This window comes from Ovis aries, chromosome 1 (genome assembly GCF_016772045.2).
Source record: "Ovis aries strain OAR_USU_Benz2616 breed Rambouillet chromosome 1, ARS-UI_Ramb_v3.0, whole genome shotgun sequence".
NCBI lineage: Eukaryota > Metazoa > Chordata > Mammalia > Artiodactyla > Bovidae > Ovis > Ovis aries.
In genome coordinates this window covers 192,031,300-192,051,015 of record NC_056054.1, presented here as the reverse complement: position 1 = coordinate 192,051,015, position 19,716 = coordinate 192,031,300, and the positions used below count along the sequence as shown (strand labels likewise).

The window sequence follows — 19,716 nt, the reverse complement described above, 5'->3', positions numbered from 1 at the left end:
CAACAAACAATGCTGAAACAACTGTGTACCTATACAGAAAAAACTGAACTGTGACCTCTACCTCAGACCACACTACAAGTATTAATCTAAAATAGGTTATAAACATAAATGTAGAATTGTCTCAGCTTTCTCTCTGGAGGCTTATTTTGGACCCAGTGCAGAGAAGGAGGTCCCAAGCATGGTGGTTTTCCTTAACTGAGAAAACAGGGATAGAAGATAAGGGAGGCTTAAGCAGCTAAAAGTCACAGCACTATGTTCCAGAAAGGAAGTATCTTTGTACAAAGAGTTCTAGAAGTCTGAATTGGAGTCCCCTTGAATTTTTATTGAATACTAAAACAAACATGAGTAATATGTAACTCCACAAGACTGGACAAGGAATTACCAAGGAACTGAAAGATAAGAAATTCTGAAATTTCACAAAGACACTGCATTCTACCAACCAAAGGACAGAAACCAAAGAGTTCAGCAGAGATCCCACTGAGATAGAAAGTAGAATGGCGGTTGCCAGGGGCAGGTGGTTGGGGGATGGGGATGAGGAGTTACTGTTAAGAGGTACAGATTTCAGTTTTGTAAGATGAAGAGCAGTCTATGGATATTAGTAATAATGGTAACACAACAATGGGAATATCCTCAATGCCTCCAAAGTGTACAATTTAAAACAGTTAGGACAGCATATTTTATGTTACAGGTATTTTACCACAATTAAAATAAATAATAGTGTAAAAAAATATGACTGATCAGAGCAAAAGTAACCCAACAATATATGGCAGGTTTATAACATAAGCAAAAAAGCATAAAGTTAATTAACATATGGCAAGAATAGCATAAAGGTGAGGAGAAAGAAATGAACTATTCTGCTATAAGATTCATGCATTATTCATGGTATGAAACAGTATTATCTGAAGGTAGTCTGTGACAAGTTAAAATTGTAAGCCCTAAAGCAACTAATTTTTTAAAAAGAGAGAGGTATAGTTAATAAGCCAAAAATGGAGATAAAATGGAATGATCAAAGAATATTCCATTTATCCAAAATAAGGCAAGAAAAAAGAAAAAAAGATTAGATGGTACAAATAGAAAAAGATATAGAAAAGAAGCAAGATGAATAAATTTAACCCAACCAAACCAAATCTATATTAACATTAAAAGTATATGGTCTAATCACTCCAGTTAAAATACAGAGATTGACAGATTGGATGAAATAGCAACACTTAACTATATGCTGTCCACAAGAAATGGCAAATATAAACACAGGTAAAAGTAGAAGGATGGAAAAATGTATGCAAATATTAATAACAATACTATAGAGTGGCTATAATAATACTGAAAAAGAAGACTTTAGGACAAGGAGTATTGCCATGGATAAAGAATAATACCACACAAAAATAAAAGGGTCAATCATCAAGAAAATATAACAAGAAAATAAAATATAACAATAATTTATATATAAAATATAATTGTGTGCATCCAATAACAGAGCTTCAAAGATTCCTGTATTTTACATCATAGTAAAAACTGGTAGCACCATAAGGATAAACAGATAAATCTACAATTACAGCAAAAGATTTTGATACCCTTCTCTCAGTAATGGATAGAACAAGTAGAGAGAAAATCAGTAAAGATACAGATCTAACTGACAATTATAGTAATAGAACATTCTAAGTGCATGAGAAAAACTATATGCTGAGCATTAAAAGAAGTCTCTAAAAGTTTAAAAGAACTGAAATCAAGCAGAATATGGTCTCTTAACAACTTGGCATTAAATTGGAAATCAATAGGAGGAGGAGATACGGCCTCCTCCAAGCCACAGCCTCAGCTCGCTTGTCCTTCAGACTATGCCTGGGATCTGCTGCCAGGCAGCCTTGGTCCCACAGACCTGCAGGTATGGTCTCAGGTTTCTTTACCTCCAGAAAGAAAAACTGACACCCTGCAACCTGGAAATTGATGCAAGAGACTGAAATTAGGGACTTCTTTCAAATCTGAACATGGTTAATCAAGAAGCAACAAAACCCAAGGGGTCAATACTGGAAATAAAATATGCCAGTTCCAACTAGTATTTCTGGGAGAGCCTGCTATTGGCAATCAAGCCTGGTGCTTCATTTTGTGAAGGGCCAATTTCATGACTTTCAAGACAGTATCACTAAAGCTGTTTTTCTAAGCTGCATGAAATATGGGACATGGGATACAATTGGTCAAGAATGATTATCACAGCCTAGCAACATTACTACAGAGGAGTACCGGCAGCCATTAGTTGCATATGATATGGTAAATGAGGAGTGCTTTGCAAGAACAAAAAACTAGGTTAAATTACTTCAGAGGGAAGTGAGTCCTAACACTGTCATAACTTTACCAGGAAAGTAGGTCGATCTAGAAAAAATGGGCTGAAATTTCCAGGAAGTGCAGTGCTGTGCAAATGACAAGGTATTCTTGAAGATATCACCTCAAACAACAATGAATGTAAATGAAATATTCACAGTAATAGCTAAAAAGTTGCCAAGGAATGAACTACAGAATCCAGGACCAAATTCTTCCAGAGCAAGAGCAGCAGATCTTACTGAACCCATTACAGTCAACCAGGGGTCAGTGGTTAGGCAGAATATTCTTCTGCTTTCTAAATGTTAGCAGGGGAATTGGAGCATTAAACAAGTTTAGTATGACTTATAATAGAGTTAATAGTGTCTAATACAGAATTATTTTAAGTGTTTTGAACTTCATTTTTAATAACATGCATGTGTCCCTGACTAATATTTCAGAAACAGACGGAGAGAATGAGAGCTGTGTGTCCACCTATTTCACTGGCACATTGGGGGAATCATTTCTCATCAACAGAGACATAGACAAGTGACTGGACCCACAGTGAATCAGAATCCACAGTTCTATGAAAAAGATCTGGAATACTCCAGAAACATTCTTTATTTAGAAGTAGAGTCTAAAGAAACTTATACTTAGCCACAGTATTCAGGCTAACAGTAATTTTTCCTAGTATCTATATTTAAAGGGTATGTTCCACATTTTAACAAATTATTCAAAAGAAAATAGTCCCGTATCTTCAAGGGGAAAAAATGAACATCAATAGTATCTAAACTCTAGCCAGATCTATTATTTTTCAAATGAAAAATCAAATGTAAACCCATCTTGTTTTAGGAATATGAAAAGTGATAAGTGCATTTAATAAATTGTGTCCGCTCAGACATGTGAGCTTATCAACAAAGCTGAAATAAATCAGGTGTCTGTGATTCTGTTTAATCACTGCTAGCCATTACATAGGTTTTGTTGTTTAGTGGCAGAGAAGGAGCTTTTGCCCCCACTGAACATAATAGTCAATACACTAACAATTACGAACATTCAAACTTATTTTAAAGTCCATCTTCAGCTGTGCTGTGAGTAGGGTAACATATTGTAGTTTCCATGTTGTTTAGTTGCTAAGTCATATCCGACTCTTTGCAACCCCATGAACTACAGCATTCCAGGTTTCCCTGTTGTTCACTATCTTCGGAGTTTGCTCAAACTCATGTCCATTGAATTAGTGATGTCATCCAACCATGTTTATTACTCTTTTGTAATACTTAAAGAGCTACTTAACAGTATGCAAATGTATAGTTATTAAAACTGTTAAATTTTTTCCTTTTCTCCCCCTTTGAAAGGAAAGAGCTGTTTTAATATTTTACTGGGAAAGATTGAGGTCAGGAGGAGAGGCGGGCGGCAGAGAATGACATGGTTGGATGGCATCACCAACTCAATGGACATGAGTTTGAGCAAACTCAGGAGATAGTTAGGGACAGGGAAGCCTGGCATGCTGCAGTCCATGGGGTCGCAAACAGCTGGACACGACTTAGCGACAGAACAACAGTGAACATGCAACATCTTATCATCAGAAAAAACATATTTTAAAAGACAGAGATCTTCAGGACCTCCCTCCAAGATGACATTCAACCAATCAACCAACCAAAACATGTTGGATGTATTAGTTAATCTTTATGAAGTTATTCACCTGTATTACCTTCCAGTTCACATTCTTCATTTTGCTCACAAATAGAACACATAAATTTCACCAAAAGACTTGTAGAAAATCAAGTATACTACAACTATAGTATCCTCTGATCCACTTAACCAGTAACTCTATAAAAGAAACAAAGTGAAAAGTCGCTCAGTCATGTCTGACTCTTTGCGACCCCATGGACTATAAGTACATGGAATTCTCCAGGCCAGAATACAGTTCCCAGAGACCAACAATTTCTATCCTGTGCTCACAAACCACCGTTTTAGTAATCTGGCCTAGAATTCTGCCCAGAATCTAGAACAGCTAACTAACTTCCAGATTAACCAAAGATTATAAAGAAGTTCAGCAATGGTTTGAGCAAGTTCTCCTACTTCAAAGAGATATAATTCATCAGAGAGGGGAGACTCTAAATTAATTTACAGTCGTAAAGGCCCTTTTATATAATTTCCTACTACTAATAACTGCTTGACCTTTCCAAAGTGGGAATAAGTCTTAACGGACCACAAATTCTACCTTCTATGATATGTTAATATTTCCTCATCCACCCTCTCAGCAAGACTATACCTGCTAAAACATAACTAAAAACAAAACCAAAAAAAGCCTTTAAAAAAAAAAAGATTGTTGGCATTTTCTGAAGGTCTCAAATAACTGAGATTTCTAGTTTCTGAAGCTGTTCTCGTGGGTTCTGTCACTCTTTGTTGTTGCTTTAAATACTGCTTTTTATCCTCAGTGCTTAGAATGGACAGCTACTTTTGTTGTCCTGATAGTCTCTTCAGGTACTTCTTTCTTCCTTTTTGGAATCAGTTATCTCTCTTTCCTCTTGAAGATACATCCCAATTATGTTAAAGAAAGAATTTATACATACTTGGCATAATCACCCTGATATTGCTTAAAATGTATCGAGAACTCTATCAAAAACTTCCTTTCAGAAGTGAATTCTCTCCCAAAAGCAGTTTTATACTTTATAGTTACATCTTTTCTTTGAAACTATATTGCCCAGATTGATCACCTATCTCAATTACTAACAATAAAAGCTAACATTTCCTGAGTATGTGCTATGTGACAAGCACTACATTAAGGAACTTGCCACATATTCTCTGATCTAATCCTCACAACCCTAATAAGGAAATACTTTCATTATCTAATTTCATCAGTAAGGTAACAAAGACTTAAGCAACTTGACTAAGGGTATACATATACTAAATAATAGAGCTACATTGTTAGTCCAATTTTATTTGAATTAAAAACAAGCAAACAAACAGAAAAACCAAGTTCTTTCTACTATACCTCCTAGCCATTCAAATGTAGCCTAAAGGTGAAGAGTGAGGAGAGTGAGGTATTTTAGTTTAAGGTGATATATAAAATGAAGGTGATGTATAAAATGATTTAAAAATCATTTTAAATCATAAAATGGTTTAAAAAATCATAAATGATTTAAAAAATAAATTTTTCAGAATTTATAAATCAAATATCTGAGAATAACTTCAAAGTAACCACTTTGAGAGGCTTTAAAGTTTGGGAATCTCTTATGGAACAGCTTCCACAACTTTTTACCAGTCTTTTAAATATCTTCAATATTGGCAATATTCATATTTGAGAATAGTTTCTATCTTGGAAATAGTTTGGGCTTTGGAACCAAGTTTTGTAAATCAGAAATGGTGATTTAGGGTGGTATCTTAGTACATGAGACTGTGGCTTTGGAGTATGATAGACCTAAATTTCCATCAGAGCTCTACCACTCTAAACTCTACTTAAAGTCCCTGAGCTCTAGTTCCCTCATCTGAAATACAAGAAAGGTATCATCTACCTTACAATCATTATGAAGATTAAGTAGAATATCTATATATAGCTTCTGTCTATATAAATAAATAATAGATATGTACAGTAAATAATAAATGTTTGTTTTCTCCTCTTCTCCACTGTTATTTTAATCATTGTTTCAAACTATGAACTGCTTATCCATCAATTATAACTTTAAGAATGCAAGTGATTTTTTTTCAGCTTATCCATTTTTCACCTATCAATTTTAGGTTTTATTACACGAAATTGTATTTTGATATAAGTCAATGGGCAACTTACCTGTGGAAACCATCTTTCAAAACTTCTTGTCTCAAAATAATTTCAGAACAAGTGGCCCTTATGCCTATAAGAATGAAAAGACTTTTTTTAAATAAAATAAGCACTCAATGAAAGAATATTTAAATAATTAGAAAATAATTATTTGAATAGACTTTAATTGATTGGAAAATCTAACCAACCTAAAACAAAACAAACACCCTTAAAACTTAAGCAATTTGTGCTACACATAAATCTATTTCTAGTGTAGCACAGGGGTTAAAAGCCTTGACTTTGGTGTTAGATTAGCTAATTTCAAACAACAGTCTGTCCCTTAATAGCTGTGTGATGTTGAAGAAGACAGTTTCTCTCTTTGCTAGTTGTCATGAGAATTTAATATATGTAGAAGCAGTTGGAACAGGGTCAACCACAGAGCACCCACTCTGTAAGTGTTTGTTATTTATATTACTTTATTCAGGTGATCACTGGACATCAAAAAAAAAGAACGGCGAAAGAGCCAGGAAACCTCAATTTTAATCCTAGCTCACTGAAACTGAGTATCAGATACAAATTGACAACTTCTATATTCTATCATCCACAAGTAGAAAAAAGAAGAAGGTACATTTATGCAGTGTGTAGACACTGAGAAGGTTTAAAGAAAAAACAAAAACTGGAGGCATTTCAAAGGACCAAAGGGTTCTTTTATAAATTTAGAATAACCCGAAATTTCACTAATCTGACTCCATGTAGAACTTACATATTAAAATGGTTACTCAGTGTCAGTTTCATAAAATTTCAAAATTCAGCTACCAATGATTACCAAATCAGCCCAGGCACCTTGCTATGGAATTTTACTCCATTTTGAAAAGCTGGAAATGTGTGAGAACATTAAAACAAACACACAGAAAAACCATACACTATTGTATGTTATGAATTCCATTAGAGTATTCCTGAGAAGACCCCCCCAAAAATGAAGTAGGAAGGAAACATTTGAAATATACCGAACAGGGAAAAAAGGGGGAAACTATGAAAGATTTGGGAGGGGGGTTCAGGATGGGGAACACGTGTATACCCATGGCGGATTCATGCTGATGTATGGCAAAACCAATACAATACTGTAAAGTAATTAGCCTCCAATTAAAATAAATAAATTTATAAAAAACATTTATTAAATAATACTTATATGACAGATTCTCTACTTGGGGTTTTCACATGTATTTTAACTTTCATGATCTAGAGAAATAGGCCAGCAAAATTACTGCCATTTGTACACAGGAGTAAAGTGAAGCCACTCAGTCATGTCCGACTCTTTGTGACCCCATGGACTGTAGCCTACCAGGCTCCTTTGTCCATGGGATTTTCCAGGCAAGAATACTGGAGTGGGTTGCTATTTCCCTCTCCAACACAGGAATAAAGTAAAAGTGAAGTAGCTCAGTCGTGTCTGACTCTTTGCAGCCCCATGGACTGTAGCCTACTAGGCTCCTCCGTCCATGGGATTTTCCAGGCAAGAATACTGGAGTGGGTTGCCATTTCCTTCTACAACACAGGAGTAAACTCTGACATAAATACTAACTGTCTAGAGTCAGACAGGACTGAATCGACTTAGCAGCAGCAGCAGCAGCAGCAGGTCATACAACTAGGTAAGTCACTGATTAGAAGTAAGATTTGCCTGATTTTTAAAGCCTAAGGTATTTCAGTTCTTCTTGCTATTTAACAAAATCCTTAATTACTTTGGGGAAGCATATCTCATCCTTTCCCAAACAAATAACTTATAGAATATCTCTTGTAAAAATTCAGACATTTCTTCAATATTTAATTTTAACAGAGGTGGGGGAAGGGTTTATATCTGCCTGTAAATTAAACTAGAAAAAAGGTCAGATTAACAGGCTTAAATTCTATGGAGTAGACTAAAGAATGGTAAATTTCATTTATCTTGGGATGATAGAAAAGCTAATTTACAAACAGTATAGCAAATGCTAGATACTAGATTATTTATGATTTTTAAGGCAACGGTACCATTTTCAAAATGAATTTGTTGCATCTGAACTCACCTTCAAGATTTTTACTCTTAAATTTTACTTACTTCGTTTTTGTAGCCCGAATTGGCTCTGGAAATTGACCCCCTTTACAAATTGCTGTAAAGTCTTTAGTTATCAATAAGCCCAGTCGTTTGAAAATTATTTTTCGCCTAATAATTCCTTCTTCAAATAAATTTCAGAACCTAATATATAAACACACAAAAGCAGAACTGCACTGATTGACAGATACTAATCTAGTATCCTGGTTTTAAAGACAGCTTCCGTACTGGTTTTCCTGGTGTGTGTGTGTACTGACTTTTCTTTCCCTATCAAACGTTATCACTTTATTGTAACTACTACTGCACTTACCCATCTCCCCTACTACATTGCAAGCTCCACGAGGGCTGGATTCACAGCACCAGTACAGCACTTCTGCCCCCGAACTTGAGCACAAAGAAGTGAATCGACTCGCTCGCCCAGCCCGGAGTCTTAAAGAAACCCTAGCCCAATCCAGTTTATTATCAAACATGTTTGTAAAACGAAATTAGTCGTCCTCCCCTTTCCACGCTCCCCAAGGGAAGGTATTCTAGATTGGGGTTCTCACACCTCACAGGGCACTTAGGCTTTGTTGGCCCCGCAGTAGTCAGAAGCCTCATGCATCCCAAGAGCACCCCAAAATGCTTCACGGCTGTACTTCACAACGTGTTAGTAATAGTGCTGCCAGTCCCTCCTCAGAAAGACCAAGCCTTCCTCTCCAGAGAACCAGGACTGGTCACAAAGAATGGAGGCGGGGGCGGTGGGACGTGCAGGAACTTGCAGCCTTTGTTGTTTATCTCCTGCTACTCACCCTACTTCCCTGTGGCTCAGACGGTAAAGCGTCTGACTACAATGCGGGTCCCCTGGAGAAGGAAATGACAACCCACTCCAGTATGCTTGCCTGGAAATCCCATGGACGGAGGAGCCTGGTGGGATATAGTCCATGGGGTCGCAAAGAGTCGGACACCACTGAGCGACTTCACTTCACTTTCACTCACCCTACGGTTCTAGGGTCGCGAGAAGCACGTTTGTAAAGGGAGGAAGTGAGAGGTCTCGGGAATCTCGAGTGCTCCCCACCCTCTCAGACCTTAACCCGGCCCCACTCCCGAGGCCCAGCTCCGCCCCTTACCGGCGACGAAGTGGGTGTTGTTGAATGTTGTGGCTGGCGAGCAGGTGAACCCAGCAGCCTCCCAGAGAAGCAGCCAGGCCACTGCCCTGACGGCCACCGCTGGGGCAGCCAGGACGAAGAAGAACGCGCGCCCCAGAAGAGCACGCGGGGATAAAATGCGATCGGAGGAACGTGCACAAGGTTCACACCGCTCCGCACTGTCACGGAGTTTGGGACCCGGAAGTAAGATTCGCTTCGCGCACGCCTGCGATCCTGCAGTTTCCCGGCTCCCCGCCCCTAAATGTTCCGGGATAGCGGCAGGCCTTCGTCCAGCACCTTCGTCGCCCCGCCCCTTGCCCTCACGGTCGGGGGCGGAGCGAGGAGTGGCGCAAGCGCAGTGACGTGCACTGGGGCTGTTGGTCTGGGGAGAGCTCCGTGGACCCCGAGTCTGACCCTGAACCCCGCACGCTGTCCTGGGAACCGCCTAGCCGAGCTCCCGGCATTCTCCTCAACTTCCAGGTATTTGCCGATGCGATCCTCCTGCCTGAGAATTCACCCTACAGTCACGTCTGCGAAGCTGTGGCTGTCGTCTTTTTCTGCAGCGCCAGGCTTTGCCTGGCCTTAAAGTGAAGTTAAGTGCTCCTAGGTGCACTACGGTTGGTGGACAGGTTTTAGACGTTGACCTGCAGAAGATGCATTTTCTGTACTTATAAGAAAATCAGCCTTGCACTAGTGAGGGGCATGGTTAGGGAGAGGATCGTCTACCTGATGGCAAAATCCGTACATTCTTAGATGCTGTGGGCGATGCTTGGCAAGATATGCCAGTCATTGATCCCTGGGGAGGAAAGTATTAATGTCTAGAAGAAAAACTTGGTAAATGTGTCGTCTGTCTTCATGAATTGAATATGTAAGCAGACCTGGAGAGTATCAGGTGCAGATTAGAGCAGAACGGAGGGCCCTAGGATGAATGTCTTAAAGGCGAGAGATATCAGAGCTCATTCGCTTCAGTCGTGTCGGACTCTGCGGTCCCATGGACTGTAGCCCGTCAGTTTCCTCTGTCCATGGGATTCTCCAGGCAAGAATACTGGAGTGGGTTGCCATTTCCTTCTCCAGGGGATCTTCCCGACCCAGGGATCGAACCCGTGTCTCTTGTGCCTTCGCATTGGCAGGCAGGTTCTTTACCGCTAGTGCCATCTGGATACTACCTAAAATTCAATATAGCAATATAAGCATGCTGTTAAGAAATATAGAGATAGATTTTGGAAGAAACATTTAAAAGAATTGAAACTGATTACCTGTGGAAAGGGGACGGGGTGAGGACAGCAGTTCTTTGTTATGAGCCTCATGAAATTATGTTACATTAACAATACAAACAATACTTTAGTAAAAATAAAAGTTTAATTTTAAAAAGAAAGAAAAGAGTATAGTCATAAAACTTCATTATTGAGCATAACTTTCATGCATTATTTATTAATACAGTCATGTGAGTGTGGAATTTATATTGTGCTCACTACTAACAAATTTTAGTGAGGCGAACTGGGAGAAGTATTTGTTTTAAAAAAAAAAAGGAAGGAAAGGAAAGAGATGGAGAAGAAGGAGGAGGAGAAGGAAAAGAAGAAAGAAGGGATGAGATGGGATCACTGAATCAAATCAGAGACAGAACACAATAATTTGACAAAGCTGTTCTTTATATATGATCCATTTCCTAAGAGTAAAAATTCTCAGTCCAACAGTAAGAGCTGAATAATATAGATTATGGTATATCCATAGAACAAAACATTTGAAGTCATAAGTTTGCATTTTAGAATGACATTAAATTTGCATTTAAAGACAAAATTACATGGGTTGTTAAATTTAAAAGACAGGACATAGAAAAGAATGAAATAATACCATTTGAAGCAACATGGATGGACCTAGAGATTATCATACTAAGTGAAGTAAGAAAGAGAAAGACATACCATATAATACAGTGTATGTGGAATCTAAAGTATGACACAAATGAACTTATCTACAAACAGAAACAGACTCATAGACATAGAGAACGAATTTGTGGTTGCAACGAGGGAGGGGGTTTGGGGGAGAGATGATTGGGAGTTTGAGATTAGCAGGTGCAAACTGTCATGTATAGCATGGGTAATAAGGTCCTACTGTATAGCACAAGGAACTATAGTCAATATCCTGTGATAAACCATAATGGAAAAGAATACAAAAAAGAATGTATATATGTTTATAACTGAGTCATTTTGCTATATAGCAGAAATTAACATTGTAAATCCACTCTGGTGGCTCAGAGGGTAAAGCATCTGCCTGCAATGTGGGAGACCTGGGTTCGATCCCTGGGTGGGGAAGATTCCCCTGGAGAAGGAAATGGCAGCCCACTCTAGTATTCTTGTGTGGAAAACCCCATGGATGGAGAAGCCTGATGGGCTACAGTCCATGGAGTTGCAAAGAGTCAGACACGACTGAGCGACTTCACTTTCAGCAAAATAAGTTTCTTTAAAAATTTAAAAGGCAGGAAATAGTATGTATCAACATAAAAACATACTAAAACTATGTCTAGAAAAAAGACTGGAAGGAATCAGGGATGATTATTATTTTGTATGTTTCTTCCTACCCCCTCCCAATTCTCCAGTAAATATCTATTAAGTAATCCTGTTTCTATTGTGATTCTCTGGCAGAACTAAATTTATGAAGGTATCATCCCTTTGCTACTTTACTTCTAGATTTTTTGACATTTGCAAATCTTCCTGAGAATACCATAGTCACATCTAAAGCATTCCCTATAATTAAATATATTTTTGCATTGAGAGCAGGGAAGAGGGAATGAAAAATATTAACCTTTAAAATGACTTTTTCTTGTAACTGAAAAAACATCATGTAGTGAAACAAGTTGAAATAAAAGCTATATAAGCTTTATTGCCTTGAAAATGTGAAGGCTGATTCTGCTTCGGGTCTGCCTTCTTGATCAGACTTCTAGACGGTCAACACTTAGAGAATGTACAGGATACACTGAATTAAACAATGGAATACCTAATCCAGATATTGTGTTGGGGATAGTGTGGTGAACTTTGGACATGTTTCCTGCCCTCAAGGAGCATGCAGAATAGAAGAGAAAAAGATAGGTGATTAAATAAGTAGTTACCAAAAACTCAATGAGGAAAAAAAAAAAAGCAAGAAACTCAATGAAGGACTTCCCTGCCAGTTCAGTGGTTAAGAATCTGCCTTCTAATGCAGGAGACGCAAGTTTGCTCCCTGGTCAGGGAACTTGAGAGCCTACATACCTGTGCACTGCAGCTAAGAGAGGCCCAGACACTGCAATGAAGACCCAGTGCAGTGAAAAACAAAACAAATTAAAAATACCTCAAAGAGTGGAATGATTGGGGAAGTATAGGAGGGGGAGGTCTGGTCTGGGGAAACTCTCAGGACATAATTTATTTAAAAGATTTAAAAAATCCTTAGTACCTTGACATTGAGGGTGCATGTACATACTTGTTTAATTGGTAAACAAAAAGAGATCCTGTAAGTTGATTCTTGGGCTGAGTTAGGGGTTCCTGCAGTCTTTGGTTAAAAGTACAGTGCACTAAGAGATCCAAACTGAATTGCATTTTAGGCTCATGTGTGAACCAGCCTACATCCCTCAATGAACCAGGGATTCTACAGATTAAGGATAACCCAGGGCCAAACTGAACTTTCAAGATAGCTCTTGAAATACTGAGCTTGAACTGACCATGTATCTCCAGAACTGGACTAGAGCCATATTCACCAGGGAGGAAAAGCAGGGAGGGATGTGATTTACCCAACACTTAACTTTTTTCCCCCTTTAGCAGGAAGTCGTTATGTGACTAACACATTGTCATCAGATTTCCTCTGATTTATCATGAAGTGTATGTGAGAATGATGTGCACTGCCAAAAAATGTGGAATTAGGTTCCAGCCTCCGGCTATTATCTTAATCTACGAGAATGAAATGAAGGGGAAAAATCGCCAGCGCATCATGCCAGTCCGAAACTTTTCCAAGTATTCAGGTATCTTATGTTTTATCTTGCCTCTTATCATAACTATTATCTGAGTCAGTCTCATGTAATGGAGTGATATGGTCTTCAGTTAGACAGACCAAGGTTCAAGTCATGACTGTCAGGGTGGGGGTGTAAATTTGACTAAATTATTTAATCTTGGTGAGCATCCATTTCCTAATCTGTTAAAGGAAATTTTATCAGGTCAGCTACTGCTGCTGCTGCTAAGTCGCTTCAGTCATGGCCAACTCTGTGCAACCCTATAGATGGCAGCCCACCAGGCTCCTCCATCCCTGGGAGGAGGTTAAATGAGATAGGATTATTCAATAATATTAATTCCCTTCTCCTCCTCCAAATGTGTTTTTTAATTTGTAGTCTTGATATTTCCTTAGTACCAATTCTAATATCTAAAGCTGTAATACTACTTTTTCTTCTCAGACATTTTCTTCAGTTGGAAGTACTTAACATCTCCTCAAAGTGATTTTAAATTACAGAAATAAAAAATATGTTGATCCTTCCCCCATCACACTCAAAGCTGGATGTAAAGAAATAGGTCTGTAACTTAATTCATTCCCAAAAGCCACGTAGCTACTTGACTATAATGATAGGTAATGCTTTCAGTAATTTGTGGGGCCTCAGTAGTCTGAGACTACTACTACTGTAGTCTCAGAAGTCTCAGACTACTGAGTGGTATAGTAGTGTGTGGTATAATAGTTTTGTTTCTCGCTCCTAGATTGCAGCAGAGCTGCCGAACAATTAAAGAATAATCCACGACACAAGGGTTACCTGGAACAGGTATCCCTGAAGCAGCTGGAGAAGTTATTCAGCTTTTTACGAGGTAACTTGTGGGGGCAGAGCCTGGCAGAAACAATGGAACAGATTCAACGGGAAACAACCATTGATCCTGAGGAAGACCTGAACAAACTAGATGACAAGGAACTTGCCAAAAGGAAGAGCATCATGGATGAACTTTTTGAGAAAAATCAGAAGAAGAAGGATGATCCAGATTTTGTCTATGATATTGAAGTGGAGTTCCCACAGGATGAACAGCTACAGTCCTGTGGCTGGGACACAGAGTCAGCTGAAGATTTCTGATAACCAAAAACTGGAAAAAAAATTATTGAGTAGTAGAAAATGCATATTTATACAAGACCATAGATTGATTGTAGAAAAGTCTGTAAAGAACACTGTACGGATTAGGTCACATTTGGATTGACAGTGTTACTTTTCCAAACCGGGATGTATATAGCATCTACTATGTAGGTGCCTGTGGAATATAGGAAAACAAAATATAGGGATCTGCCTTTAAGGAGCTTACAGTCTAATTGGAAGATAAGTCAAAAGCTTGTGAAAAGCTAATTTAATGGTATTAAGCGGCAAAAAGATTAGTTCCAAATGCTTGATAAAGAGGATCAGAACCTAGATTACTGTAAGGTAGAATAGTCAGGAAGGACTTTGTCCTTCACTGGCAAAATGGTATTTTGCTGGCCCTTGAGATAGTAGTATTTGGATAGAAGCTTAGGTAGGATTCCTGATTAGAGAAATTGGGAGGAAAAAAAGAGGGATGTTGTGGGAGATTGGCAAAGACATAGGAATTAGAACATTTTATTTGAGGAACAGTAAGCAAATTATAATGTGATAATATTGGAGGACATGATGATTGCTAGGGGAGTATCCTGTATATATTATCTTTATATGTATTTAACTCTGTAGTAGATGAGAACCCCTGTAGAATGCTCTGTAGCTGCAAATGGATACAATTTGATGGACAGCAGGGGAATTCTGGTCCCTCTCCCTGCCCTAGTATCAGGAAATATACACTCAAGACATTCTGAAACCTGAACCTCTTCTCATAAATAAGAAGTTTGTTCATAAAATGGGAAATCTACCCATAATAAGTGAACATAAGTACTGCCAGTTTAGGCCTATTCATGACTTTGTATCTACAAAGAGAATATCTTTGTTGTACACGGTAATATACGTATAGATACATCTTTCTTCATATTAGAATATTATTTAATTGGTAGAAATCCTCTGTTTTCTGCAAGGAAATTAGTACTCATTAAATAAAGTTGTAAAAATTACTCTTTCTACCTGTCCATCTCTGCTCTCTTGAGCATTAAAAGTCTCGTTAAAAAGATCATTCTTATAGTGGTATCACCAAGGATTTAAGATGGCCATGTCTCAAATGTTTATTTGCCAAAGGTAGCAAAAGAACTTTCAGAGCTGGAGATCCCACCATAATTGCGTATTACTTCACTGTGTAGATATAGATGATCTACTTCAAAAGTTGGCCTTGGGTTGTTTTCCCCTTTCACTATTACGAACAGTACCACAGTGAAAAACCTCGTACATTCCCCATCTTGCAGAACTGTAAATGACACCTGGAGGGGAATTGCTGGGTTTGTGCATCCAGAATTATAATAGATACTGCTAGATTGTCTGCCAAAGAGTCCCATTCATTCAGTCAGTACTTACTGAGCACCTACAACGTGCTGAGCTTCTACTGTTCAAGAGTCTGGGGGTGCAGGCTTTGATAAACTTTACAGTCTGCTTGGAGGGGAGAAACAATAAACACATAGAATAATGTCATATGATACCTGCTCAGAGTTAAAAACAGAGTGAAAAGAGAATGATGGTATGGGTGCCGCTGTTTTTGACAGGGACTTCAGAGAAGGCCTCACTGAAGAGGTGACATTTGAGCAAAGGCTTGAAGGAGGTAAGGAAAAATTGATGTGCATATCAGGGGTAGTGGAAAATGGGAAGTACATAGGTCCCCAAGGCTGGAGTGTGCTTGATGTATTTGAGGAAGTGTAAAGAGGCCAGTGTGGTTAGAACAGATTGAGCAAAAGAAAAATGGTAGGAGATGGGGTAGAGTGTATTTTACGAATGCACAGTAAATACATTTTTGTAGTAAGGTTGTAGCAATTTAAACTATCAGCAGTACATAAGAGTACCTATTTTCCCCACATGCTCATCGAAAGAGTTATCATACTTGATCTTTGTCAGTTTTATAATTTAAAAATGGTATCTCCATAGTTCTAATTTGCATTGCTTTTATTATGAGTGAGACTGAGTGACTTCATACACTATGAGATAAGCCTTTTTTAAATGAAATAAAAATGTTACATCCACTCATTTTTCTGTTGGATTACTGGTCGTTTTCTTATGGATTGGTAAAAAGTTATTTATCAAGGAAAATAGTCCATGATGTATGAAATGGGTTGCAGATATTTCCACCTTGTCATATATTTTTTTTCACTTTGTTTATGACATTTTTTTCCAGAAAGAATTTTTTCAAGTCCGATTGATCAATATTTTTTCTGTATGCTTCTGCATTTTGTGTCATATTTAAAAAGGAATTTTTCACTAAGACTTTTTGTTTTGATCCCATGATTTTTTCTATACAGGAATTAATTTTACTGTAAAATATGACATTACTTTTTTCCAGGTGCCTATCCAACTATACCAACACCATTATCTAGAGAATTACCTATCTTTCCCTACACTGACTTGAAATGCATCCTTTATCATATACTAGGGGCTTCCCAGGTGGTGCAGTGGTAAAGAATCCGCCTGCTGAAACAGGAGACGCAAGAGATGTGTGCCCGATCCCTGAGTCGGGAAGATCCCTTGGAGGAAAAAATGGTAATTCACCCCTGTATTCTTACCTGGAAAATCCTCTAGACAGAGGAACCTGGCAAGACTGGGGTCCATGGGGTCACGAAGAGTCAGGATTGAGTGACTGAGCATACACATCATATACTAAGTTTTCATTTGTATCAAAATAATTATCTTTTGATTATGTTACTGTCTTCTGCCTCACATTTCCCAATCCATGTTTTGGGGTTTTTTTATGCACAGCTCCTATATTCACTAAATTGAGAGCATTAGAAAAGTACAAAATGAGCTGCAACTTTTACCTTTGAGTTGTTAACATAGTCCAGACAAAGCAACAAAACTAACACATGTACAGCAGAGGACTGTAACTAGGGCAGAAGGGGGAGATCATATGAGCAGAGTAGTTACAGGTTTTTTCCTCCATGTGTCTTGTTCAAAGCTAATTCTTCTGCTGAGTTCTTTTAAGTGTTTTTCCATTATAAAGTTAATGCATATTCACTATCTTTTATTTTATCTTACATTTTTAGACAAATATCAGAGTGTACAAGTGAAATGAGAATATTTTTCCCTCACTTTCTCTCAATTCCCACTCTGCAGAGAAATTAGCTTTCCTAGAGGGCTCTGGATTCCATCTTCTCTTATAAGCTGGTTTCATTAATTATTCTTTCTCTCTCTCTGTCTCTGTCTTTCTCATTTTCAGTTTCATTCTCTGCTGGCTTTCTCTGCAGTCTATAAACATAGACAAGCCTCCAACATGTTAAAAGAAGACATATCACTTTGTCTCTCTTAATCTAATACAGTATGTAACCAAATTCTAGCTCATTTAGCTTGTTAAATAAATCTAACCCCCACTCCAGTCACTTTCAGTGCTGATCTGGCTCTAATCTTACTGTAGACTGGTCCATTTTGACTGGTATGATACTTCATTATAGCTTTGATGTGCATTTCTCTAATAATTTGTGATGTTAAGCATCTTTTCACATGCTTTTTGACCATCTGTCTTCTCTGGAGAAATGTCTTTTTAGAGCCTCTGCTCATTTATTTTTATTTGGTTTATTTTTTTATATGCATGAGCTTTCCCTTTCCTTTAAAGCTGCCTCTTTCCAAATGTCTTGAGGAACTTCCACAGAGTAAATACTCAAAAACTGTTTATTGCATGAATGAATTTATTCCTTCCCTTCTCCCACCTTTTCAATCTCCATCTCTATTTGGTTTTGATGAAATTTTGCGCTTATCTTTGACCCTTCTTGTTCATTCTTAGAACACATGAACGGTAGATATTGATTCTGTTCTATTTCCTATTTTTTAAACAGCCTTACTGAGGTATAACATTTATTTCAATATACATACCATAGAATTCACTTGTTTTTTATTTGTGGGAAATAAGATCCCACTACACAGCACGTGGGATATTATTTCCTTGACCAGGGATCAAACCCATGTGCCCTGCAGTGGAAGCATGGATTCTTAATTGTTGGACCGCCAAGGAAGTCCCAAAATTCACCTGTTTTTAAGTCCACAAAATCAGATATTTTGAACACATGTCTATGAAAATCTTTTGCTCATTTAAAAACTGGATTGTCTCTCTTATTAATGAGTTGTAAAAGCTCTTTATATACACTGAGTACAAGTTCTTTTTCAGATATAGGACGTGCAGATATTTTTCCATGGATTTTTAAAAATGTTATCACTGTTGTCTTTGAAGCAAAAAATTTAAATTTTTGATGAAGTCAAATATATCAGTTTTTTTCTTCTATAGGTTTTATTTTTGGTGTCAATTCTAAGAACTCTTTGCCTAACCTAAGTGTTATGAACTGAATGTTGAATGAACTGAATGATTCTGCTTTTCCAAAATTAATTTGTTGAAACTCTACCCCTCAATGTGATGGTATTAGGAGGTGGGGCCTTTGGGGGAGGTGATAAGGATTAGATGAAGTCTAAGGGTGAAGCTGTCATGAATGGATTAGTGACCTGAAAAGAGTCAGAAGAGAACTTGCTTGCTCTGCTCTGTTCTCCACCATGTGAAGATATTACAAGAAATTGACAGTCTGCAAGCTGGAGGAAGGTTCTCACCAGAAACTGAACATTCTGACACCCTGATCTTGGACAATGTATACAATGAAGTATCACACCAGTCAAAATGGACCAGTCAAAAAATCTACAAACAATAAATTCTGGAGAAGGCTTGGAGAAAAGGGAACTCTCTAGCGCTGCTGGTAGGAATGTAAATTGGCACAGCCACTATAGGGAGGTTCCTTAAAAAAACTAAAACTTGAGCTACCATGTGATCCTGCAATCCCACTCCTGGGCATATATCTGAAGAAAACCCTAATCCGATAAGATAATTGCACCCCCAATGTTCATTGCAGCACTATCTACAATAGCCAGGATATGGAAGCCACTAAATGTCCATCAACAGAGGAATGGAAGATGTTGTACATATATACAATGGATTATTTCTCAGCCATAAAAAAGAATGAAATACTACCATTTGCAGCAACATGAATGGACCTAGAGACTGTCATATTGAGTGAAGTAAGTCAGAGAAAGACAAATATTATATGGTATTGCTTATATATGAAATCTAAAACAAAAAAATGCAAATGAATGTATTAAAAAACAGAGAGTCACAGATGTAGGGAAAAAACTTACGGTTACTTGGGGGAAAGCAGATGAGGGGAGGATAAACTGAGAGTTTTGGATTGACATATATACACTATTATATATAAAATAGATAACTAATAAGGACCTACCATATAGCACAGGGAACTCTGCTCAACACTCTGTCATGACCTATATGGGAAAACTATTTTTAAAAGAGTGGATACATATATGCTTAACTGATTCACTTTGCTGTGCATCTGAAACT

General features: G+C 37.9%; 2 protein-coding genes across 3 annotated transcripts in view; one reads left to right on the top strand and one right to left on the bottom strand.

Moving 5' to 3' along the window:
• The window catches only part of PIGX (phosphatidylinositol glycan anchor biosynthesis class X), a 29,560-nt gene extending 16,876 nt beyond the window's left edge, over positions 1–12,684 (bottom strand). The window contains exons 1-3 of the mRNA XM_060397249.1: positions 12,677–12,684; positions 9,236–9,687; positions 6,077–6,140 (exon numbers count right to left, since the gene is read on the bottom strand). Coding sequence (XP_060253232.1) covers positions 6,077–6,140; positions 9,236–9,687; positions 12,677–12,684 — 524 coding nt within the window. The remainder of the gene's footprint in view (positions 1–6,076; positions 6,141–9,235; positions 9,688–12,676) is intronic.
• CEP19 (centrosomal protein 19) lies at positions 9,603–16,364 on the top strand. Of its 2 annotated transcripts, none has more exons than XM_012096467.3 (3): positions 9,603–9,733; positions 13,042–13,238; positions 13,960–16,364. In XM_012096467.3, the coding sequence occupies exons 2-3, from the start codon at positions 13,109–13,111 to the stop codon at positions 14,319–14,321; spliced, it is 492 nt and encodes a 163-aa protein (XP_011951857.1). In that variant the 5' UTR covers positions 9,603–9,733; positions 13,042–13,108; the 3' UTR covers positions 14,322–16,364. The 2 variants fall into 2 exon arrangements, with proteins under 2 accessions (XP_011951857.1, XP_004003061.1); XM_004003012.4 differs by having other exon boundaries at positions 13,039–13,238.
• Positions 16,365–19,716: the final 3,352 nt, after the last annotated feature.

Bases quoted from the DNA above. Each gene is read 5' to 3' on its own strand.
- CEP19 (XM_012096467.3), top strand. From the start codon at position 13,109: ATGATGTGCACTGCCAAAAAATGTGGAATTAGGTTCCAGCCTCCGGCT. The intron at 13,239-13,959 runs GTATCTTATGTT...TCTCGCTCCTAG, and splicing joins AAACTTTTCCAAGTATTCAG to ATTGCAGCAGAGCTGCCGAA.